Raw genomic sequence first — 24,219 nt, 5'->3', positions numbered from 1 at the left:
CGTCTTTATTTACAGTCTAACTAGCTATATCCAGCCACCACCGTCTTTCCTGCCCTAACAACCGTCCTCTGGATCCCGTGTGACACTCGATCCACACCTCAGGGCTGGGATCGTGCTCTGAGCCCCAGCTGGCACTACCCCTGAGTCACAATCAGGAACCTTTTAACACTGATAAGGAGACACAGCCCGTCACTCCCTCCTCTCCAAAACCAACCACAACGGCAGTGAATACAAAATATGTAACACTCACTGAGGGTTGTAGGGGATCAGCCTGGTTGGAGTGGAGGGAGGTCTCAGTCCGTGACATCCAAACGATCGGTATTTTCAGGTCGGCAATGCGTCCTTGAAGGAGCTCCACACTGGTGCGCCAAACTGTCAAGGGAGGAATTTGCGTTGAAGACTGCTAATGGAGCCTTCGTTTGGAATATCCAGAGACGGTGCCGTATTAGCTGTATATCAGTGCCAATATATATATATATCAATGTATATAAGACAGAGAACACAGACATGCTCTCTTTTCAGCCAGCGTCATCAACTGCCTCGTGTATTCTATTGTTCCAGCATTAAACACATCACTTCAGCCTGAAAGATATTTACAAAAACTTCTCCATTTGCTCACACATACTGATAAAGAATAATTAGGGGGGAGTGCGTATGGGCAGCATTGGGGGAATGCATGAGATCATACATCATCCCAAATGGTACACTTTGGAGACAGTAAGCGACGATGAGATTCTGTAGAAATGATACATGGGAGTATGGGATACCACATTCCTTCTCCTGTGAATTTTACTGATAAGGCTCCCAATTAACTTAATGAATATCTCCCTAGTTCATTTATACTTTGGCTAACTTTTTCCGATATACAGCTTAGATTTATACTATGGGTCCATGCGATAGCTGCATAGACAGACAGATAATTATGCATCTACATCTACATTTTGATTATTTATATACACAGATATTCTCATTACATTTGAACAAACAAGCTATAGCTCAGGCGACCTCCACAGCAGTGTGTGTGGTGACTTGTGTGGATGCTGCTCTTGCAGTGTGTGTGGTGACTTGTGTGGATGCTGCTCTTGCAGTGTGTGGGGTGACTTGTGTGGATGCTGCTCTTGCAGTGTGTGGGGTGACTTGTGTGGATGCTGCTCTCCCAGTGTGTGTGGTGACTTGTGTGGATGCTGCTCTCGCAGTGTGTATGGTGACTTGTGTGGATGCTCCTCTTGCAATGTGTGTGGTGACTTTTGTGGATGCCGCTCTTGCAGAGTGTGTGGTGGCTTGTGTGGATGCTGCTCTTGCAGTGTGTGGGGTGACTTGTGTGGATGCCGCTCTTGCAGTGTGTGTGGTGACTTGTGTGGATGCTGCTCTCGCAGTGTGTGTGGTGACTTGTGTGGATGCTGCTCTCGCAGTGTGTGTGGTGACTTGTGTGGATGCCACTCTTGCAGTGTGTGTGGTGACTTGTGTGGATGCCGCTCTCGCAGTGTGTGTGGTGACTTGTGTGGATGCTCTGCTCTCGCAGTGTGTGTGGTGACTTTTGTGGATGCTGCTCTCGCAGAGTGTGTGGTGATTTGTGTCGATGCTGCTCTCGCAGAGTGTGTGGTGACTTGTGTGGATGCCACTCTTGCAGTGTGTGTGGTGACTTGTGTCGATGCTTCTCTCGCAGTGTGTGTGGTGACTTGTGTGGATGCCGCTCTTGCAGAGTGTGTGGTGACTTGTGTCGATGCTTCTCTAACACCTGATTTGCTGTTTTAAACTCAGCCTTTGTCGGGATTATGGGTAACACCCGCTCTTACAAACTGCTAGACTGGAGTGGTTACTCTGCAGGTACAGCCCCCATCACCGGACCCCATCACCCCCATACACGCCAGCAAAAATTATGGCTGCTCAGTGAAGACCTAGCTCCTCCCATGTGAGGGCGGTGCCTGGGGATGGGGAGGGGCCTTCCTCGTCCAATTATAAGTCGGCAAAGCAAGATTTCTGCAATCAACACTGGAGGTTATGGATAGTTTTATGGGGAGGGGTCCTGTATTATCCTGGGGAGGGGGTCCCGTGTTATTGTGGGGAGGGGGCCTGTATTATCCTGGGGAGAGGTCCTGTGTTATTGTGGGTAGGGGTCCTGTATGATCCTGTGGAGGAGTCCTGTGTTGTTGTGGGTAGGGGTCTCCTGTGTTATTGTGGGGAGGGGGTCCCGTATTATTGTGGGGAGGGGTCCTGTATTATCCTGGGGAGGGGTCCTGTGTTATTGTGGGTAGGGGTCCTGTATGATCCTGTGGAGGAGTCCTGTGTTGTTGTGGGTAGGGGTCTCCTGTGTTATTGTGGGGAGGGGGTCCCGTATTATTGTGGGGAGGGGTCCTGTATTATCCTGGGGAGGGGTCCCGTGTTATTGTGGGGAGGGGGTCATGTATTATCCTGGGGAGGGGGTCCCATGTTATTGTGGGGAGGGGGTCTTGTGATATTGTGGGGAGGGGTCCCGTATTATTGTGGGGAGGGGTCCCGTATTATTGTGGGGAGGGGTCCTGTATTATCCTGGGGAGGGGTCCTGTATTATCCTGGGGAGGGGTCCTGTGTTATTGTGGGGAGGGGTCCTGTATTATTGTGGGGAGGGGTCCTGTATTATCGTGGGGAAGGGTCCTGTATTATTGTGGGGAGGGGTCCTGTATTATCCTGGGGAGGGGTCCTGTATTATCCTGGGGAGGGGTCCTGTATTATCGTGGGGAGGGGTCCTGTATTATCCTGGGGAAGTGTCCTGTATTATCCTGGGGAGGGGTCCTGTATTATCCTGGGGAGGGGTCCTGTATTATCCTGGGGAAGGGTCCTGTATTATCCTGGGGAGGGGTCCTGTATTATCCTGGGGAAGGGTCCTGTATTATCCTGGGGAAGGGTCCTGTATTATCCTGGGGAGGGGTCCTGTGTTATCCTGGGGAGGGGTCCTGTGTTATCGTGGGGAGGGGTCCTGTGTTATCCTGGGGAGGGGTCCTGTATTATCCTGGGGAGGGGTCCTGTGTTATCCTGGGGAGGGGTCCTGTGTTATCGTGGGGAGGGGTCCTGTGTTATCCTGGGGAGGGGTCCTGTATTATCCTGGGGAGGGGTCCTGTGTTATCCTGGGGAGGGGTCCTGTGTTATCCTGGGGAGGGGTCCTGTGTTATCCTGGGGAGGGGTCCTGTGTTATCCTGGGGAGGTGTCCTGTATTATCCTGGGGAGGGGTCCTGTATTATCCTGGGGAAGGGTCCTGTATTATCCTGGGGAGGGGTCCTGTGTTATCGTGGGGAGGGGTCCTGTATTATCCTGGGGAGGGGTCCTGTATTATCGTGGGGAGGGGTCCTGTATTATCCTGGGGAGGGGTCCTGTATTATCCTGGGGAAGGGTCCTGTATTATCCTGGGGAAGGGTCCTGTATTATCCTGGGGAGGGGTCCTGTATTATCCTGGGGAGGGGTCCTGTGTTATCGTGGGGAGGGGTCCTGTGTTATCCTGGGGAGGTGTCCTGTATTATTTTGGGGAGGGGTCCTGTGTTATCCTGGGGAGGGTCCTGTGTTATCCTGTGGAGGGGTCCTGTATTATCCTGGGGAGGGGTCCTGTATTATCCTGGGGAGGGGTCCTGTATTATCCTGGGGAGGGGTCCTGAATTATCCTGGGGAGGGGTCCTGTATTATCCTGGGGAGGGGTCCTGTATTATCCTGGGGAGGGGTCCTGTGTTATTGTGGGGAGGTGTCTCCTGTGTTATTGTGGGGAGGGGTCCTGTATTATCATGGGGAGGGGTCCTGTGTTATCGTGGGGAGGGGTCCCGTATTATTGTGGGGAGGGGTCCTGTATTATTGTGGGGAGGGGTCCTGTATTATCCTGGGGGAGGGGGTCTTGCACTATCGTGGGGAGGGGGTCTTGCACTATTGTCGGGAGGGGGTCCCGTGTTATTGTGGGGAGGGGGTCCCGTGTTATTGTGGGGAGGGGGGCCCGTGTTATTGTGGGGGTCCCGTGTTATTGTGGGGAGGGGGTCCCGTGTTATTGGGGGGAGGTCTCACTAGATATGTGGAAGTACCAAGTGAATGGCGAAAGGGAAGGGAAACTGCGCCTAGGGAAAGGGAAGATGGTGACCCCTGACCAAACCTATCGCTGGTTCCTGGGGTCCCTCACGTATGCGTCGAGCCGGATACCTGACCCTAGGATGACCCTAGTGCTGGGGCCTAAATAGGGAACGGGTGGGATGAGCTCTTCATCAACCCCCACTAAACACTATAGAAGACACAAGGAGGACACACAGGGGAAAGCATCAACTACTTATCTACAGATGACTCAGGTAGAAGTTCAGCAAAGCTTCCACCAATGACACCTCAGAGCAGCACAAGCCATGTGCTTGCAACCTTGGCTTGAAAGAGCTGAAAATATCACCAGCACTAGTCCAAAGGAAGGAAGGGGAATTTAGACACCAAGAGAATACTGATGATCAGCAGCTGGGTGCAAGGAGAGCTCCTGCATAATTATACCAATGAATACTGACAGCAGGAACAGTGGAAAGTCAGGAGCATTCTGCACAGTTAGGCACTGTGACCACATGGCTGTCTGTGACACACCCATAACAGTCTCGCAACATGGGGGGGGTCTCGTAGTGTGGAGGGGAGGTCTTGCGGAGGGGTGGTCTTGCGGCGCAGTGAGGGGTGGTCTTGCGGCGCGGTGAGGGGTGGTCTTGCGGCGTGGTGAGGGGTGGCCTTGCGGCGTGGTGAGGGGAGGTCTTGCGGCGTGGTGAGGGGAGGTCTTGCGGCGTGGTGAGGGGTGGTCTTGCGGCGTGGTGAGGGGTGGCCTTGCGGCGTGGTGAGGGGTGGCCTTGCGGCGTGGTGAGGGGAGGCCTTGCGGCGTGGTGAGGGGAGGTCTTGCGGCGTGGTGAGGGGAGGTCTTGCGGCGTGGTGAGGGGAGGTCTTGCGGCGTGGTGAGGGGAGGTCTTGCGGCGTGGTGAGGGGAGGTCTTGCGGCGTGGTGAGGGGAGGTCTTGCGGCGTGGTGAGGGGTGGTCTTGCGGCGTGGTGAGGGGAGGTCTTGCGGCGTGGTGAGGGGAGGTCTTGCGGCGTGGTGAGGGGAGGTCTTGCGGCGTGGTGAGGGGTGGTCTTGCGGCGTGGTGAGGGGAGGTCTTGCGGCGTGGTGAGGGGAGGTCTTGCGGCGTGGTGAGGGGAGGTCTTGCGGCGTGGTGAGGGGAGGTCTTGCGGCGTGGTGGGGAGAGGTCTTGCGGCGTGGAGGGGAGAGGTCTTGCGGCGTGGTGAGGGGAGGTCTTGCGGCGTGGGGGAGAGGTCTCGGCTCGTGCAGCGAGGTGACCAGTGGGATTACAAACGATGTAAATCACTAACAGAATCCCCGTTCCTGCGGTGGACAGAATCCCCGTTCCTGCGGTGGACAGAATCCCCGTTCCTGCGGTGGACAGAATCCCCGTTCCTGCGGTGGACAGAATCCCCGTTCCTGCGGTGGACAGAATCCCCGTTCCTGCGGTGGACAGAATCCTCGTTCCTGCGGCGGACAGAATCCCCGGGCCTGCGGTGGACGGAATCCCCGGGCCTGCGGCGGACGGAATCCCCGGGGCCTGCGGCGGACAGAATCCCCGTTCCTGCGGTGGACAGAATCCCCGTTCCTGCGGTGGACAGAATCCCCGGGGCCTGCGGCGGACAGAATCCCCGGGGCCTGCGGCGGACAGAATCCCCGTTCCTGCGGTGGACAGAATCCCCGTTCCTGCGGTGGACAGAATCCCCGTTCCTGCGGTGGACAGAATCCCCGTTCCTGCGGTGGACAGAATCCCCGTTCCTGCGGCGGACAGAATCCCCGGGGCCTGCGGCGGACGGAATCCCCGTTCCTGCGGCGGACGGAATCCCCGTTCCTGCGGCGGACGGAATCCCCGTTCCTGCGGCGGACGGAATCCCCGTTCCTGCGGCGGACGGAATCCCCGTTCCTGCGGCAGACGGAATCCCCGTTCCTGCGGTGACGGGAGGGGCGGAGCTTCCCTGCACTGAAGGTGGTGGTCGGCAGCACCACATCGGGGGTCCGTCTCTCCCGGCTGATGTGTGTGTACGGGGCCCCCCAGGTTTGGGGTAATTCTCTATTCCTGGCGTCTCGGCACTTCGCTGTGTTTGCGTTGCGGTTTCTCGGATGAGATGAGCGGGGGGGCGCTGCGAGCTCCATGACACTGATAATCCCCCCCCCCCCCCCTTGGATAACGCAGAGGATTTGGTGCGATGTCGAGGCGTTCCGGGCACAGATGGGTGGTGAGGTCTACAGATATCCCTACTATTGTCAGATCTGCACCCATTTGAGGTGGGGTACGGGGGCTGAGGAAGAGGCTCAACAAGCGTCTCCTATTGTGGCACATAAGAACATAGCGCCAACATATACCGGAGCATTCACACATAAGTAGCACAAAATGAACTAACCCGCAGCATCAGCACAATAATCAGTCATCAGCACCTCTAATCATCAGTTCACCTCCAGAGCTGCACTCACTATTCTGCTGTTACATTGTGCCTTATCCTCCAGTCACCTCCAGAGCTGCACTCACTATTCTGCTGTTACATTGTGTCTTATCCTCCAGTCACCTCCAGAGCTGCACTCACTATTCTGCTGTTACATTGTGCCTTATCCTCTAGTCACCTCCAGAGCTGCAGTCACTATTCTGCTGTTACATCATGTCTTATCCTGCAGTCACCTCCAGAGCTGCACTCACTATTCTGCTATTACATCATGTCTTATCCTGCAGTCACCTCCAGAGCTGCACTCACTATTCTGCTATTACATTGTGTCTTATCCTCCAGTCACTTCCAGAGCTGCAGTCACTATTCTGCTGTTACATCATGTCTTATCCTCCAGTTACCTCCAGAGCTGCACTCACTATTCTGCTATTACATCATGTCTTATCCTGCAGTCACCTCCAGAGCTGCACTCACTATTCTGCTATTACATTGTGTCTTATCCTCCGGTCATTTCCAGAGCTGCAGTCACTATTCTGCTGTTACATCATGTCTTATCCTCCAGTCACCTCCAGAGCTGCACTCACTATTCTGCTATTACATCATGTCTTATCCTCCAGTCACCTCCAGAGCTGCAGTCACTATTCTGCTATTACATCATGTCTTATCCTGCAGTCACCTCCAGAGCTGCAGTCACTATTCTGCTGTTACATCATGTCTTATCCTCCAGTTACCTCCAGAGCTGCACTCACTATTCTGCTATTACATCATGTCTTATCCTGCAGTCACCTCCAGAGCTGCAGTCACTATTCTGCTATTACATTGTGTCTTATCCTCCGGTTATCTCCAGAGCTGCAGTCACTATTCTGCTGTTACATTAGGACTTATCCTCCAGTTACCTCCAGAGCTGCGCTCACATTATTTGTATATGCAGGGCACCGCTTGCCGCTGACTTTTGTCCTTTGGAGCACCCACCTCCGGTCACAAGTTTTGTTATAATTCCAAGAATTGGGACACACAAGCCCTGAGCCCCTCTGCTGTAACACTGGCCAGCAGCACAGAGGATTTCAGGCAGACGGTTCCTTGTGCTGAGTGTCACTGAGCTGCCATAGTTTCTGTGTGTGACGTTTCGGCTCCGAGCATGCTCCGTCCCCATCTATGGCTGCTGGCTCTGCCGCCCCCTCCCCCGCTCACTAAAGCTTCTGCTGCTGCCCCCCGAGGGGGTCGTAGTCTGCTGAGCTCCCCCTCTCCTGCTTCACCCTCCCCCGGTCCTGGCCTCCAGTCCTTCTGTATGTCTTTAGTGCTGCGATGCTGCCCCCTTGTGGATTGTGCGGCTCGTGTCACGGTGTTTACATTTAGCTGCTTGTGCCCATATGTGCCGCATGCCCAGTGCCCGGCAGTCACCACACCGCTGCACCAGGTAAGTAGTCACCCTCCATGACTCCCTGCACCCTCTACACAAGCCTGCAGGGGGTGGTAGAGGATGACTGTGTCTCCCCGGGGTGTGAAAGACAAACCTGACACTTGAGGGACTCAGAAGGTGCCATCTCCACCCCCATCTGCTGTGCATGCTCCATGCAAATGTACTGTGTAATAATGTAAAGGAGTTCAGCTCTGCAGGGGGATACGCTGACATCTAGTGGAGGGATACAGCTCTGCAGGGGGAAACGCTGACATCTAGTGGAGGGATACAGCTCTGCAGGGGGAAACGCTGACATCTAGTGGAGGGATACAGCTCTGCAGGGGGAAACGCTGACATCTAGTGGAGGGATACGGCTCTGCAGGGGGAAACGCTGACATCTAGTGGAGGGATACGGCTCTGCAGGGGGAAACGCTGACATCTAGTGGAGGGATACGGCTCTGCAGGGGGAAACGCTGACATCTAGTGGAGGGATACGGCTCTGCAGGGGGAAACGCTGACATCTAGTGGAGGGATACAGCTCTGCAGGGGGAAACGCTGACATCTAGTGGAGGGATACGGCTCTGCAGGGGGAAACGCTGACATCTAGTGGAGGGATACGGCTCTGCAGGGGGAAACGCTGACATCTAGTGGAGGGATACGGCTCTGCAGGGGGAAACGCTGACATCTAGTGGAGGGATACGGCTCTGCAGGGGAAACGCTGACATCTAGTGGAGGAATACAGCTCTGCAGTGGAATACGCTGACATCTAGTGGAGGGATACGGCTCTGCAGGGGGAAACGCTGACATCTAGTGGAGGGATACGGCTCTGCAGGGGGAAACGCTGACATCTAGTGGAGGGATACGGCTCTGCAGGGGGAAACGCTGACATCTAGTGGAGGGATACAGCTCTGCAGTGGAATACGCTGACATCTAGTGGAGGAATACAGCTCTGCAGGGGGAAACGCTGACATCTAGTGGAGGGATACAGCTCTGCAGGGGGAAACGCTGACATCTAGTGGAGGGATACAGCTCTGCAGGGGGATATGCTGACATCTAGTGGAGGGATACAGCTTTGCAGGGGAATACGCTGACATCTAGTGGAGGATTACAGCTCTGCAGGAGGAAACGCTGACATCTAGTGGATGTCAGCTCTGCAGGGGAATACGCTGACATCTAGTGGAGGGATACAGCTCTGCAGGAGGAAACGCTGACATCTAGTGGAGGAATACAGCTCTGCAGGAGGAAACGCTGACATCTAGTGGAGGTATACAGCTCTGCTGGGGAATACACTGACATCTAGTGGAGGGATAAAGCTCTGCAGGGGGATATGCTGACATCTAGTGGAGGGATACGGCTCTGCAGGAGGAAACGCTGACATCTAGTGGAGGGATACAGCTCTGCAGGAGGAAACGCTGGCATCTAGTGGAGGGATACAGCTCTGCAGGAGGAAACTCTCACATCTAGTGGAGGGATACAGCTCTGCAGGGGGAAACTCTCACATCTAGTGGAGGAATACAGCTCTGCAGGGGGATATGCTGACATCTAGTGGAGGGATACAGCTCTGCAGGGGAATACGCTGACATCTAGTGGAGGGATACAGCTCTGCAGGAGGAAACGCTGACATCTAGTGGAGGAATACAGCTCTGCAGGGGGAAATGCTGACATCTAGTGGAGGGATACAGCTCTGCAGGGGAATACGCTGACATCTAGTGGAGGAATACAGCTCTGCAGGGGGAAACACTGACATCTAGTGGAGGGATACAGCTCTGCAGGGGGAAACGCTGACATCTAGTGGAGGTATACAGCTCTGCAGGGGGATATGCTGACATCTAGTGGAGGAATACAGCTCTGTAGGGGGAAACGCTGACATCTAGTGGAGGGATACAGCTCTGCAGGAGGAAACGCTGACATCTAGTGGAGGAATACAGCTCTGCAGGGGAATACGCTGACATCTAGTGGAGGAATACAGCTCTGCAGGAGGAAACGCTGACATCTAGTGGAGGAATACAGCTCTGCAGGGGGAAACACTGACATCTAGTGGAGGAATACAGCTCTGCAGGGGGAAACACTGACATCTAGTGGAGGGATACAGCTCTGCAGGGGGAAACGCTGACATCTAGTGGAGGGATACGGCTCTGCAGGAGGAAACGCTGACATCTAGTGGAGGAATACAGCTCTGCAGGGGGATATGCTGACATCTAGTGGAGGGATAAAGCTCTGCAGGGGGATATGCTGACATCTAGTGGAGGGATACGGCTCTGCAGGAGGAAACGCTGACATCTTGTGGAGGAATACAGCTCTGCAGGGTGATATGCTGACATCTAGTGGAGGGATACGGCTCTGCAGGGGGATACGCTGACATCTAGTGGAGGGATACAGCTCTGCAGGGGGATACGCTGACATCTAGTGGAGGGATACAGCTCTGCAGGAGGAAACGCTGGCATCTAGTGGAGGAATACAGCTCTGCAGGAGGAAACGCTGACATCCAGTGGAGGGATACAGCTCTGCAGGAGGAAACGCTGACATCTAGTGGAGGGATACGGCTCTGCAGGGGAATACGCTGACATCTAGTGGAGGGATACAGCTCTGCAGGGGGAAACGCTGACATCGAGTGGAGGAATACAGCTCTGCAGTGGAATACGCTGACATCTAGTGGAGGGATACAGCTCTGCAGGGGGAAACGCTGACATCTAGTGGAGGGATACAGCTCTGCAGGGGGAAACGCTGACATCTAGTGGAGGGATACAGCTCTGCAGGGGGAAACGCTGACATCTAGTGGAGGGATACAGCTCTGCAGGGGGATATGCTGACATCTAGTGGAGGGATACAGCTCTGCAGGGGGAAACGCTGACATCTAGTGGAGGGATACAGCTCTGCAGGGGGAAACGCTGACATCTAGTGGAGGGATACAGCTCTGCAGGGGGATATGCTGACATCTAGTGGAGGGATACAGCTCTGCAGGGGAATACGCTGACATCTAGTGGAGGATTACAGCTCTGCAGGAGGAAACGCTGACATCTAGTGGAGGAATACAGCTCTGCAGGGGAATACGCTGACATCTAGTGGAGGAATACAGCTCTGCAGGGGGAAACACTGACATCTAGTGGAGGGATACAGCTCTGCAGGGGGAAACGCTGACATCTAGTGGAGGGATACGGCTCTGCAGGGGGAAACGCTGACGTCTAGTGGAGGGATACGGCTCTGCAGGGGGATATGCTGACATCTAGTGGAGGAATACAGCTCTGCAGGGGGAAACGCTGACATCTAGTGGAGGGATACAGCTCTGCAGGAGGAAACGCTGACATCTAGTGGAGGAATACAGCTCTGCAGGGGAATACGCTGACATCTAGTGGAGGAATACAGCTCTGCAGGAGGAAACGCTGACATCTAGTGGAGGAATACAGCTCTGCAGGGGGAAACACTGACATCTAGTGGAGGAATACAGCTCTGCAGGGGGAAACACTGACATCTAGTGGAGGGATACAGCTCTGCAGGGGGAAACGCTGACATCTAGTGGAGGGATACGGCTCTGCAGGAGGAAACGCTGACATCTAGTGGAGGGATACGGCTCTGCAGGGGGATATGCTGACATCTAGTGGAGGGATACAGCTCTGCAGGGGGATATGCTGACATCTAGTGGAGGGATACAGCTCTGCAGGGTGATATGCTGACATCTAGTGGAGGGATACGGCTCTGCAGGGGGATACGCTGACATCTAGTGGAGGGATACAGCTCTGCAGTGGGATATGCTGACATCTAGTGGAGGGATACAGCTCTGCAGGGGAATACGCTGACATCTAGTGGAGGGATACGGCTCTGCAGGGGGATACGCTGACATCCGGGATACAGCTCTGCAGGGGGATACACTGACATCTAGTGGAGGAATACAGCTCTGCAGGGGGATACGCTGACATCTAGTGGAGGGATACCGCTCTGCAGGGGGATATGCTGACATCTAGTGGAGGGATACGGCTCTGCAGGGGGATACACTGACATCTAGTGGAGGGATACAGCTCTGCAGGGGAATACGCTGACATCTAGTGGAGGGATACGGCTCTGCAGGGGGATACGCTGACATCTAGTGGAGGGATACCGCTCTGCAGGGGGATATGCTGACATCTAGTGGAGGGATACGGCTCTGCAGGGGGATACGCTGACATCTAGTGGAGGGATACAGCTCTGCAGGGGGATACACTGACATCTAGTGGAGGGATACGGCTCTGCAGGGGGATACGCTGACATCTAGTGGAGGGATACAGCTCTGCAGGGGGATACACTGACATCTAGTGGAGGGATACGGCTCTGCAGGGGGATACGCTGACATCTAGTGGAGGGATACGGCTCTGCAGGGGATACGCTGACATCTAGTGGAGGGATACGGCTCTGCTTAGTCTTCCTGCACGTATCCTATGTTGCACACATATTCTGCAGCGTTGTACAGAGCATGCTCGTAGTGTCCGCTCTGCTCACTGACTGAGGGATGGGCCTGCTGCTTGCTCTGCACGTCAGGGACACAGTGTGCCGGCCGTATTCCTGCAGATACAGGGGTCAGAGAAGACCTGATGAAGATGATGGTACACCATGCTTTTCACTGCTGCAGTCCTTCATCCATGTTGCAGCAGTGCCGGTCCTCTGTGTCCCTCCGTGTGCGGGGTGGGACCATCATCCTCGTTTAGGCGGGTGCATCGGTGACTTCTCTAGTGTGACCAGCGGGGGCGCTGCAGACTTCTCCCCCGTGTCGGATGCGCGGTGGCACCGGGGATCCAATCAGCTTCTCTCTTGTGTTCCTCCAGATGAGCCGGAGACCAGAGACGCCTGGTGGGCAGAGATCCGGCAGGAGATTAAGTCTCACGCCAAGGCGCTGGGCTGCCACGCCGTGGTGGGCTACAGCGAGTCCACCAGCATCTGGTGAGTGCGAGGGGGGGGGGGGCGGGATGATGCGGGTGGTAGTCAGGGGGGCGGGATGATGCGGGTGGTAGTCAGGGGGGCGGGATGATGCGGGTGGTAGTCCTGGGGGCGGGATGATGAGGGTAGTAGTCCTAGGGGCGGGATGATGATGGTGGTAGTCCTAGGGGCGGGATGATGAGGGTGGTAGTCCTGGGTGCGGGATGATGAGGGTGATAGTCCTGGGGGCAGGATGATGAGGGTGATAGTCCTGGGGGCGGGATGATGAGGGTGGTAGTCCTGTGGGCGGGATGATGAGGGTGGTAGTCCTGGGGGCGGGATGATGAGGGTGGTAGTCCTGGGGGCAGGATGATGAGGGTGGTAGTCCTGGGGGCGGGATGATGAGGGTGGTAGTCCTGGGGGCGGGATGATGAGGGTGGTAGTCCTGGGGGCGGGATGATGAGGGTGGTAGTCCTGGGGGCGGGATGATGAGGGTGGTAGTCCTGGGGGCGGGATGATGAGGGTGGTAGTCGGGGGGGCGGGGATGATAAGGGTGGTAGTTGGGGGCGGGATGATGAGGGTGGTAGTCGGAGGGGCGGGATGATGAGGGTGGTAGTCCTGGGGGTGGGATGATGAGGGTGGCAGGGGGGCGGGGTGATGAGGGTGGTAGTCAGGGGGGCGGGATGCGGGATGATGAGGGTGGTAGTCCTGGGGGCGGGATGATGAGGGTAGTAGTCCTGAGGGCGGGATGATGAGGGTGGTAGTCCTGGGGGCGGGATGATGAGGGTGGTAGTCCTGGGGGCGGGATGATGAGGGTGGTAGTCCTGGGGGCGGGATGATGAGGGTAGTAGTCCTGAGGGCGGGATGATGAGGGTGGTTAGTCCTGGGGGCGGGATGATGAGGGTGGTAGTCCTGAGGGCGGGATGATGAGGGTGGTAGTCCTGGGGGCGGGATGATGAGGGTGATAGTCCTGGGGGCGGGATGATGAGGGTGATAGTCCTGGGGGCGGGATGATGAGGGTGATAGTCCTGGGGGCGGGATGATGAGGGTGATAGTCCTGGGGGCGGGATGATGAGGGTGGTAGTCCTGGGGGCGGGATGATGAGGGTGGTAGTCCTGGGGGCGGGATGATGAGGGCGGTAGTCCTGGGGGCGGGATGATGAGGGCGGTAGTCCTGGGGGCGGGATGATGAGGGCGATAGTCCTGGGGGCGGGATGATGAGGGTGGTAGTCCTGGGGGCGGGATGATGAGGGTGGTAGTCCTGGGGCGGGATGATGAGGGTGGTAGTCCTGGGGGCGGGATGATGAGGGTGGTAGTCGGGGGGATGGGATGATGAGGGTGGTAGTCCTGGGGGTGGGATGATGAGGGTGGTAGTCCTGGGGGTGGGATGATGAGGGTGGTAGTCCTGGGGGCGGGATGATGAGGGTGGTAGTCCGGGGGGGATGGGATGATGAGGGTGGTAGTCCTGGGGGCGGGATGATGAGGGTGGTAGTCATGGGGGCGGGATGATGAGGGTGGTAGTCCTGGGGGCGGGATGATGAGGGTGGTAGTCCTGGGGGTGGGATAATGAGGGTGGTAGTCCTGGGGGCGGGATGATGACGATGGTGGTGGTGGTGGTGGTAGTCGGGGTCCGGCCGCTCACCTGTGCCCTCTTCTCCCCGCAGTGAGGAGCTCTGCATCCTGTCCGCCTCCGGCACCGCGGCGGTGCTGAACCCCCCGCTTCTTGCAGGAAGCCGCCAGCGAGGGCTGCCTGGAGCAAAGGTGGTCGTGTCAGGCCGGATTCTTTATAGGGTCAGACAAGGGAGAGTGTGAGGTTTTCCTGCAGAGCAAGGATAGTGCCGCCCGGCCGGGGTAGGTGGTGCCAATATAGGGGCGACTGCAGGACCCCAAAAACTAACATCACCAGAGGTAACGCCTCTCCGCTGCCACAACATGCGGCACATTTAAAGGGGCAGTCGCCAGCTGAGCACGGCGCCCCGGAGCCCACGGAGGGGGAAAAAGGCCGCCAGGTGCGATGTCACTGTCCTCCACATGGAGGTTAGTCTGTACTGTCACTTTAAATTCAAGGAAGTCCTTTCTATATTATAATATAAGGCTCCACAAGACGAAATTAACCCTGGAGCTGCCGGGGGCATCACAGCCGCCATTCACGGGAACGACCGTGCAATTATAAGATGTGGTTCTCATAATTGTGGTGACTGCCCCTTTAAATATCACAGATGAAATAAGTAGCACAAAATGAACTAACCCACAGAATCAGTGCAATGATAAGTACTGAGCGCCTCACCCTCAGAGCTGCACTCACTATTCGGCTGTTACATCGTGTCTTATCCACCAGTCACCTCCAGAGCTGCAGTCACTATTCTGCTGTTATATCATGTCTTATCCTCCAGTCACCTCCAGAGCTGCAGTCACTATTCTGCTGTTACATCATGTCTTATCCTCCAGTCACCTCCAAAGCTGCAGTCACTATTCTGCTGTTACATTGTGTCTTATCCTCCAGTCACCTCCAAAGCTGCAGTCACTATTCTGCTGTTACATCGTGTCTTATCTTCCAGTCACCTCCAGAGCTGCAGTCACTATTCTGCTGTTACATCGTGTCTTATCCTCCTCCAGAGCTGCACTCATTATTCTGCTGTTACATTGTGTCTATTCTCCAGTCACCTCCAGAGCTGCACTCACAATTCTGCTTTTACATTTTGCCTTGTCCTCCAGAGCTGCACTTTCAGTTCCACTGTTTTAATTTATATGTGATAATGTGCAGCTCGGAATGTGAGTAGATCATGGGACTTGATGTTACTGCAGCTTCGGCTGTGAGTAGAGCTTACTTCTTGCTGTGGCTGTAGCTTCGGTTGTGAGTGGAGCGTACTCCCTGCTGTGGCTGCAGCTTCGGCTGTGAGTGGAGCGTACTTCTTGCTGTGGCTGCAGCTTCGGCTGTGAGTGGAGCGTACTTCTTGCTGTGGTTGCAGCTTCGGCTGTGAGTGGAGCATACTCCCTGCTTTTGCTGCAGCTTCGGCTGTGAGTGGAGCGTACTTCTTGCTGTGGCTGCAGCTTCGGCTGTGAGTGGAGTGTACTTCTTGCTGTGGCTGCAGCTTCGGCTGTGAGTGGAGTGTACTTCTTGCTGTGGCTGCAGCTTCGGCTGTGAGTGGCGCGTGCTTCCTGTGTACACTGTGTTGCCTGCTCACTTGCTGTCTCCCCTGCACAGGACAGAGGACGCCCCACAGTCGCCCCCCTGCGCCTTCTGCCACATCCCGTACGATGAGCTGAACATGCCGTTCCCTGCGCACCTCACCCTGTGCTACAGCTGCCGCCGGCAGAAGGTCCCGGACGTCCTGTTCACCACCATCGATCTGCCGCTGGAGACCCCCATCGTGGGGAAGGGCTGCCTCATCCAGGCCAGGTACTGACTGCAGGGGGCCTATGCCTGGTGAAGTGGGGGGCGCCTGGCCGTCTGGGGGATGTGGCGGGCTGCCGGGCCGTCTGGGGTGGGGGGTGGGGTGGGGGCTGCTCGGCCAACTGGGGTGGGGTTGGTAGGGCCACCCGGCTGTCTGGGGGGCGGGTGGGGGGGGTGCCTGGCTCTCTGGGGTGGGATGGGGGGCGCCTGGTGGGGTGGGGGGCGCCTGGCCGTCTGTCTGGCTCACACCTTCTCTGTCCGCTCAGGTTGTGCCGTCTGAAGAAGAAGGCGCAGGCGGAGGCGAACGCCACGGCCATCAGTAACCTGCTGCCCTTCATGGAGTACGAGCTGCACACGCAGCTGATGAATAAGCTGAAGCTGAAGTCCATGAACGCGCTGTTCGGCCTCCGCATTCAGATCACGGTCGGTGAGACCATGCTGCTGGGCCTGGCGGTAAGAGGCGGCTGACACCACCGAGCACTCTGCTGCCCCTGATGTCCACAGGGCATGGCTGTAATGGGGGCTTCTCTTAGTCTGCCACAGGGGTGTACCTGGCCTCACTACCCACACCGGGGGGCATCCAGATCTCCGGCAAGACCCCCAGTGACGGACCCTACGAACAGCACATCTCCCACATGCAGAAGAAAATCAACGAAACCATCGCCAAAAACAAGGAGCTGTATGAAATCAACCCCCCGGTGAGCGGCTGCGGTGTACTATACCTCAGTGATGGCGGTGCATAGGTGGTGGCGGTGTGTTGTGTGTATGGGCGGTGGCGATTATGTTGTATAGATTGGCGGTGTATTATGTAGGTCAGTGATGGTGGGGTATTATACGGCGGCGGTGTGTTTGTATATAGTGAATGTGAGGAATGACATTCATACAAGTCACTCGGCAGTCATCTTCCGGTTACATCCTGCTCTGCCACCAGAGCCAAATGTCAGGGTGACAAAAGATAATCAAGATTCAGGAAGAGGTCCTGTGTACAACCAGGCCCCCCCCCCCCCCCCCCCCCCGCTGTCAGGAGTAATTCAGCCAGGGATCGGGGGGACATCTACAAGTTTTACAAGCAGCTTCAAACAGGATTGTTTAGAGCTACAATATTGGGGAGCAGGTCGCTTGCACAGATAGGGCAGGCATATTTCCGGCTTCATGACAGCGAGACGGAAGTTACACATTTTTTTATTAATAATGTGACGGGCGGATCAGCCCAAAATTAATAACTCACCGAGGGAAGTCACCAGGTGTTTCCTATGCATGGATAGATCAAATCCTAACTAGAAATATGATGTTCATATCTTCTGTGTGGGACACTCAGGGGCAGAGATATGGGGAAAACTGCCAGTGCATAACTTTCTGGAAACTGGAAGCACAGCCCATGTCCAGCCCAGTCTTAGGTCACAAGGGAAACAGTACATGGGAGGTACATAGGTTCATAAAGTGAGAGTGGTTCCACAGCGCCCCCTGTTATGATTCAGGGACTGAAGAGGATCAAAAAATGCGGAATCCCAAAAGGTAACAGAGTGGCTGGAACCTTAACGGACTGTAGACCTCATCCTGACACACAACTAGAAGTAGCCATGGGGCCTGGACGCCTCGACACAGCCGGAGAACTAAATAATCTCACAGAGATATAAGAAAGCTAATCTGCCTCGGAGTAGTCCCCAAAGATATAGATGGCCCCCCACATGTAAAGGCTACAGTGATATAGAAAAACACAATACAAAGCTAGAAAAACAGATTCAGCAAAGGTGAGGCCCAAACTATCTTTATAGGAAAGGATAGGAATGAGCAACTGTCTGCAGCCGTAAAAAACCTAATAAATACCAGCACTTCTGATATGGAAAAATCCTGAGGTCACACAACCTCTCCCCCCACTGTATCAGCACTCTGATGTTACTGGGATCCAAAAACACTAATACAGATGAGAGACTGAATATTACCAAACATGACAAATACAATACATAGCAGAATAATGGAGCTAAGTATATAGACACTCCTAGCAGGGAATGATCCCATTCCACCAGGAACTCCACACAGACAAAATAGGAATCAAGCATTAGTATCAAAGCAGAAAAACACCAAGAAAGTGGAAACAGCAGAGGTACAAAGACCACTTATCTGAGAGGAGTTCTGGAAGTGAGCAGGGCTGGTTACAGAATGTCCTCACTACACAGGAGACATTGAGCACCGGCAAGTAACAAGAGAAAGCTACTCAGTTATATAGTCCCAGTCTGACCCTGATTGCCAGTCCTCTACAGGTGTGTGGCATTCATTCCACACATCAACTGCACCGCGAGCACTGACCACAAGAGGGAGCCCCAAACTGGAAAAGGTATTCACAACAGCCCCCTGTGCTGAGCCGACACCAGGCCTAGTCAGTAGGAACAAGTCAGCGGTGGCGGTGTGTTGCATAGATTGGCGGTGTGTTACATTGTGTGTTAATGTTCATTTCTGTTATTAATGTGCAGGAAATCCTGGAAGAGTCGGTCGGATCTCCCATCCCAGAACCGCGCTGAGAACCCGACTGCTGCGCTCCCAGTCAGAGAGCTCCGATGAGGTTGTGGAGCTGGACCTATCTCATGGGAAAAAGGACGCCTTCGTCCTGGAGGTAAGAACCATAGATCCTGTGCCAGACGTGTACTGCGCCACAATCCTGCACCAGACGTCTATGCTGCGCTTGGGCCCGACTTCTGTGCCGCAACCCAACCTTGTGCCCGACTTCTGCACCGCGCCCCCAACCCTGCGACTGACGTCTGTGCAGCACTGCAACCCTGCACCCAACGTCTGTGCCGCACTCCAACCCTGCACCCGATGTCTGTGCCGCGTTCCAACCCTGCACCCGACGTCTGTGCCGCACTCCAACCCTGCACCCGACGTCTGTGCCGCGTTCCAACCCTGCACCCGATGTCTGTGCCGCGTTCCAACCCTGCACCCGACATCTGTGCCGCACTCCAACCCTGCAGCCGACGTCTGTGCCGCACTGCAACCCTGCACCCGACGTCTGTGCCGCGTTCCAACCCTGCAGCCGACGTCTGTGCCGCGTTCCAACCCTGCACCCGACGTCTGTGCCCGCGTTCCAACCCTGCACCCGACGTCTGTGCCGCACTCCAACCCTGCAGCCGACGTCTGTGCCGCGTTCCAACCCTGCACCTGACGTCTGTGCCGCGTCCCCAAACTTGCACTCGTGGTCTGTGCCATATTTAATATAAGATGAATGGTCACTTTTCTGCCCAAGTAAAATGTTACAACTGCAGATTTTTCTTTTTTCAGATCGATGACACCGATGCCGTGGAAGACGTCCACTCACTCCTGACAGACATCCCTCCCCCGCCAGGTGCAGTGATACATATATGGCATTACATACTCCAGAGCTGCACTCAAATTCTGCTGGTTGCATAGAAAACAGTTTGTGGAAAGACACCAGGGAGCTGAGCTGATATATTGCAGAACATTTCCCACAATGCAAATCACCAGTGCAGGCAGGGAATACTGCAGAAAAGTGAGTGCAGCTCTGGAGCATAATACAGGAGGTAACTCAGGATCAGTAATGTAATGTATGTGCACAGTGACTGCACCAGCAGAATAGTGAGTGCAGCTCTGGAGGATAGTGTTGGATGGTAAATATCAGTCGTGTGCTGTTTATACTCTGCAGGTTTCTACAGCTGTAATACAGAGATCATGCCTGGGATAAATAACTGGACCTCTGATATTCAGGTGGGTGACAGTCGTTACGGTGTGTGTGTGTGTATATGTATATGTATATATATATATATATATATATATATATACACACGCACAGTATATATGCCCCCGCCTGTACCTCCCCCATGACACCGTCTGTTTCCTTCTTTTCAGATGTTCACCTCTGTCCGCGTTGTCCGAATTTCAAACGTGAACTTGACCAACCAGACCCTGAACAAGAGTTTCAATGACATGTGTGAGAACCTCCTAAAGGTGCGCAGCCTCTCTTCTCTGCGCTCGCCCGGCCCCCCTCTCTTCTCTGCGCTCGCCCGGCCCCCCTCTCTTCTCTGCGCTCGCCCGGCCGACCTCTCTTCTCTGCGCTCACTCGGCCCCCCTCTCTTCTCTGCGCTCACTCGGCCCCCCTCTCTTCTCTGCGCTCGCCCGGCCCCCCTCTCTTCTCTGCGCTCGCCTGGCCCCCCTCTCTTCTCTGCGCTCGCCCGGCCCCCCTCTCTTCTCTGCGCTCACTCGGCCCCCCCTCTCTGCTCTGCGCTCGCCCGGCCCCCCTCTCTTCTCTGCGCTCGCCCGGCCCCCCTCTCTTCTCTGCGCTCGCCCGGCCCCCCTCTCTTCTCTGCGCTCGCCCGGCCCCCCTCTCTTCTCTGCGCTCACTCGGCCCCCCTCTCTGCTCTGCGCTCGCCCGGCCCCCCTCTCTTCTCTGCGCTCGCCCGGCCCCCCCTCTCTTCTCTGCGCTCACTCGGCCCCCCTCTCTTCTCTGCGCTCGCCCGGCCGACCTCTCTTCTCTGCGCTCGCTCGCCCGGCCGGCCTCTCTTCTCTGCGCTCGCCCGGCCCCCCCTCTCTTCTCTGCGCTCACTCGGCCCCCCTCTCTTCTCTGCACTCGCCTGGCCCCCCTCTCTTCTCTGCGCTCGCCCGGCCCCCCTCTCTTCTCTGCACTCACTCGGCCCCCCCTCTCTTCTCTGCGCTCGCCTGGCCCCCCCTCTCTTCTCTGCGCTCGCCCGCCGACCTCTCTTCTCTGCGCTCACCCCGGCCCCCCCTCTCTTCTCTGCGCTCGCCCCGGCCGACCTCTCTTCTCTGCGCTCGCCCGGCCGACCTCTCTTCTCTGCGCTCGCCCGGCCGACCTCTCTTCTCTGCGCTCGCTCGCGCCGGCCGACCTCTCTTCTCTGCGCTCCGCTCGCCCGGCCGGCCTCTCTTCTCTGCGCTCGCCCGGCCCCCCTCTCTTCTCTGCGCTCACTCGGCCCCCCTCTCTTCTCTGCACTCGCCTGGCCCCCCTCTCTTCTCTGCGCTCGCCCGGCCCCCCCTCTCTTCTCTGCACTCACTCGGCCCCCCTCTCTTCTCTGCGCTCGCCTGGCCCCCCTCTCTTCTCTGCGCTCGCCCGGCCCGACCTCTCTTCTCTGCGCTCACCCCGGCCCCCCTCTCTTCTCTGCGCTCGCCCCGGCCGACCCTCTCTTCTCTGCGCTCGCCCGGCCGACCTCTCTTCTCTGCGCTCGCCCGGCCGACCTCTCTTCTCTGCGCTCGCCCGGCCGACCTCTCTTCTCTGCGCTCGCCCCCGGCCGACCTCTCTTCTCTGCGCTCGCCCCCGGCCGACCTCTCTTCTCTGCGCTCGCCCGGCCGACCTCTCTTCTCTGCGCTCGCACGGCCGACCTCTCTTCTCTGCGCTCGCACGGCCGACCTCTCTTCTCTGCGCTCGCACGGCTGACCTCTCTTCTCTGCGCTCGCCCCGGCCGACCTCTCTTCTCTGCGCTCGCCCCCGGCCGACCTCTCTCCTCTGCGCTCGCCCCGGCCGACCTCTCTTCTCTGCGCTCGCCCCGGCCGACCTCTCTCCTCTGCGCTCGCCCCGGCCGACCTCTCTTCTCTCACCCGGCCCCCCTCTCTTCTCTGCACTTCCCGGCCCCCCCTCTCTTCTCTGCACTTCCCGGCCCCCCTCTCTTCTCTGCGCTCGCCCGGCCCCCCCTCTCTTCTCTGCGCTCGCCGCCCGCCCTCTCTTCTATGCGCTCGCCCGGCCCCCCCTCTCTTCTCTGCGCTCGCCCGGTCGACCTCTCTTCTCTGCGCTCACCCGCCCCCCCTCTCTTCTCTGCGCTCGCCCCGGCCGACCTCTCTTCTCTGCGCTCGCCCGGCCCTCCTCTCTTTTCTGCGCTCGCCCGGCCCTCCTCTCTTTTCTGCGCTCGCCCCGGCCGACCTCTCTTCTCTGCGCTCGCCCCGGCCGACCTCTCTTCTCTGCGGTCGCCCGGCCGACCTCTCTTCTCTGCGCTCGCCCCGGCCGACCTCTCTTCTCTGCGCTCGCCCGTCCCCCTCTCTTCTCTGCGCTCCGCCCGGCCCCCGTCTCTTCTCTGCACTTCGCCCCCCTCTCTTCTCTGCGCTCGCCTGGCCCCCCCTCTCTTCTCTGCGCTCGCCCCGCCCGCCCTCTCTTCTATGCGCTCGCCCGGCCCCCCTCTCTTCTCTGCGCTCGCCCGGCCGACCTCTCTTTTCTGCGCTTGCCCGCCCCCCCTCTCTTCTCTGCGCTCGCCCCGGCCGACCTCTCTTCTCTGCGCTCGCCCGGCCCCCCTCTCTTGTCTGCGCTCGCCCCGGCCGACCTCTCTTCTCTGCACTTCCCGGCCCCCCTCTCTTCTCTGCGCTCGCCCGGCCCCCCCTCTCTTCTCTGCGCTCGCCCGCCCTCTCTTCTATGCGCTCGCCCGCCCCCCCTCTCTTCTCTGCGCTCGCCCCCGGCCGACCTCTCTTCTCTGCGCTCAGCCCGGCCCCCCTCTCTTTTCTGCGCTCGCCCCGGCCGACCTCTCTTCTCTGCACTCACTCGGCCCCCCTCTCTTCTCTGCGCTCGCCTGGCCCCCCTCTCTTCTCTGCGCTCGCCCGGCCGACCTCTCTTCTCTGCGCTCGCCCCGGCCCCCCCTCTCTTCTCTGCGCTCGCCCCGGCCCCCCTCTCTTCTCTGCGCTCGCCCCGGCCGACCTCTCTTCTCTGCGCTCGCCCCGGCCGACCTCTCTTCTCTGCGCTCGCCCCGGCCGACCTCTCTTCTCTGCGCTCGCCCGGCCGACCTCTCTTCTATGCGCTCGCCCGGCCCCCCTCTCTTCTATGCGCTCGCCCGGCCCCCCTCTCTTCTCTGCGCTCGCCCCGGTCGACCTCTCTTCTCTGCGCTCGCCCGCCCCCCCTCTCTGCTCTGCGCTCGCCCGGCCCCCCTCTCTTCTCTGCGCTCACTCGGCCCCCCTCTCTTCTCTGCGCTCGCCCGGCCGACCTCTCTTCTCTGCGCTCGCTCGCCCGGCCTCTCTTCTCTGCGCTCGCCCGGCCCCCCTCTCTTCTCTGCGCTCGCCCGGCCCCCCTCTCTTCTCTGCGCTCACTCGGCCCCCCTCTCTTCTCTGCACTCGCCTGGCCCCCCTCTCTTCTCTGCGCTCGCCCGGCCCCCCTCTCTTCTCTGCACTCACTCGGCCCCCCTCTCTTCTCTGCTCGCTCGCCTGGCCCCCCTCTCTTCTCTGCGCTCGCCCGGCCGACCTCTCTTCTCTGCGCTCACCCGGCCCCCCTCTCTTCTCTGCGCTCGCCCCGGCCGACCTCTCTTCTCTGCGCTCGCCCGGCCGACCTCTCTTCTCTGCGCTCGCCCGGCCGACCTCTCTTCTCTGCGCTCGCCCGGCCGACCTCTCTTCTCTGCGCTCGCCCCGGCCGACCTCTCTTCTCTGCGCTCGCCCCGGCCAACCTCTCTTCTCTGCGCTCGCCCGGCCGACCTCTCTTCTCTGCGCTCGCACGGCCGACCTCTCTTCTCTGCGCTCGCACGGCCGACCTCTCTTCTCTGCGCTCGCACGGCTGACCTCTCTTCTCTGCGCTCGCACCCGGCCGACCTCTCTTCTCTGCGCTCGCCCCGGCCGACCTCTCTCCTCTGCGCTCGCCCCGGCCGACCTCTCTTCTCTGCGCTCGCCCCGGCCGACCTCTCTCCTCTGCGCTCGCCCCGGCCGACCTCTCTTCTCTCACCCGGCCCCCCTCTCTTCTCTGCACTTCCCGGCCCCCCTCTCTTCTCTGCGCTCGCACCCGGCCCCCCCTCTCTTCTCTGCGCTCGCCCGCCCGCCCGCCCGCCCTCTCTTCTATGCGCTCGCCCGGCCCCCCTCTCTTCTCTGCGCTCGCCCGGTCGACCTCTCTTCTCTGCGCTCGCCAGCCCCCCCTCTCTTCTCTGCGCTCGCCCCGGCCGACCTCTCTTCTCTGCGCTCGCCCGGCCCTCCTCTCTTTCTCTGCGCTCGCCCCGGCCGACCTCTCTTCTCTGCGCTCGCCCGGCCCGACCTCTCTTCTCTGCGCTCGCCCGGCCGACCTCTCTTCTCTGCGCTCGCCCGTCCCCCTCTCTTCTCTGCGCTCGCCTGGCCCCCCTCTCTTCTCTGCGCTCACCCGGGCCCCCCTCTCTTCTCTGCACTTCCCGGCCCCCCTCTCTTCTCTGCGCTC

The 24,219-nt window shown here is 57.9% G+C and overlaps 1 protein-coding gene across 1 annotated transcript in view; it reads left to right on the top strand.

Annotated features, from left to right (window-relative positions):
• The window catches only part of C2CD5 (C2 calcium dependent domain containing 5), a 119,455-nt gene that overhangs the window by 70,151 nt on the left and 25,085 nt on the right, over positions 1–24,219 (top strand). The window contains 12 exon segments of the mRNA XM_075343509.1: positions 1,762–1,827; positions 12,632–12,746; positions 14,386–14,434; positions 14,436–14,572; positions 15,927–16,121; positions 16,382–16,568; positions 16,649–16,813; positions 18,587–18,629; positions 18,632–18,726; positions 19,389–19,452; positions 19,771–19,832; positions 19,974–20,072. Of these exon segments, the coding sequence (XP_075199624.1) occupies positions 1,762–1,827; positions 12,632–12,746; positions 14,386–14,434; positions 14,436–14,572; positions 15,927–16,121; positions 16,382–16,568; positions 16,649–16,813; positions 18,587–18,629; positions 18,632–18,726; positions 19,389–19,452; positions 19,771–19,832; positions 19,974–20,072 (1,277 nt within the window).

Source organism: Anomaloglossus baeobatrachus, chromosome 4, assembly GCF_048569485.1.
Source record: "Anomaloglossus baeobatrachus isolate aAnoBae1 chromosome 4, aAnoBae1.hap1, whole genome shotgun sequence".
NCBI lineage: Eukaryota > Metazoa > Chordata > Amphibia > Anura > Aromobatidae > Anomaloglossus > Anomaloglossus baeobatrachus.
The sequence above is the reverse complement of the archived record's forward strand: the minus strand, read 5'-3'. Positions and strand labels throughout refer to the sequence as shown.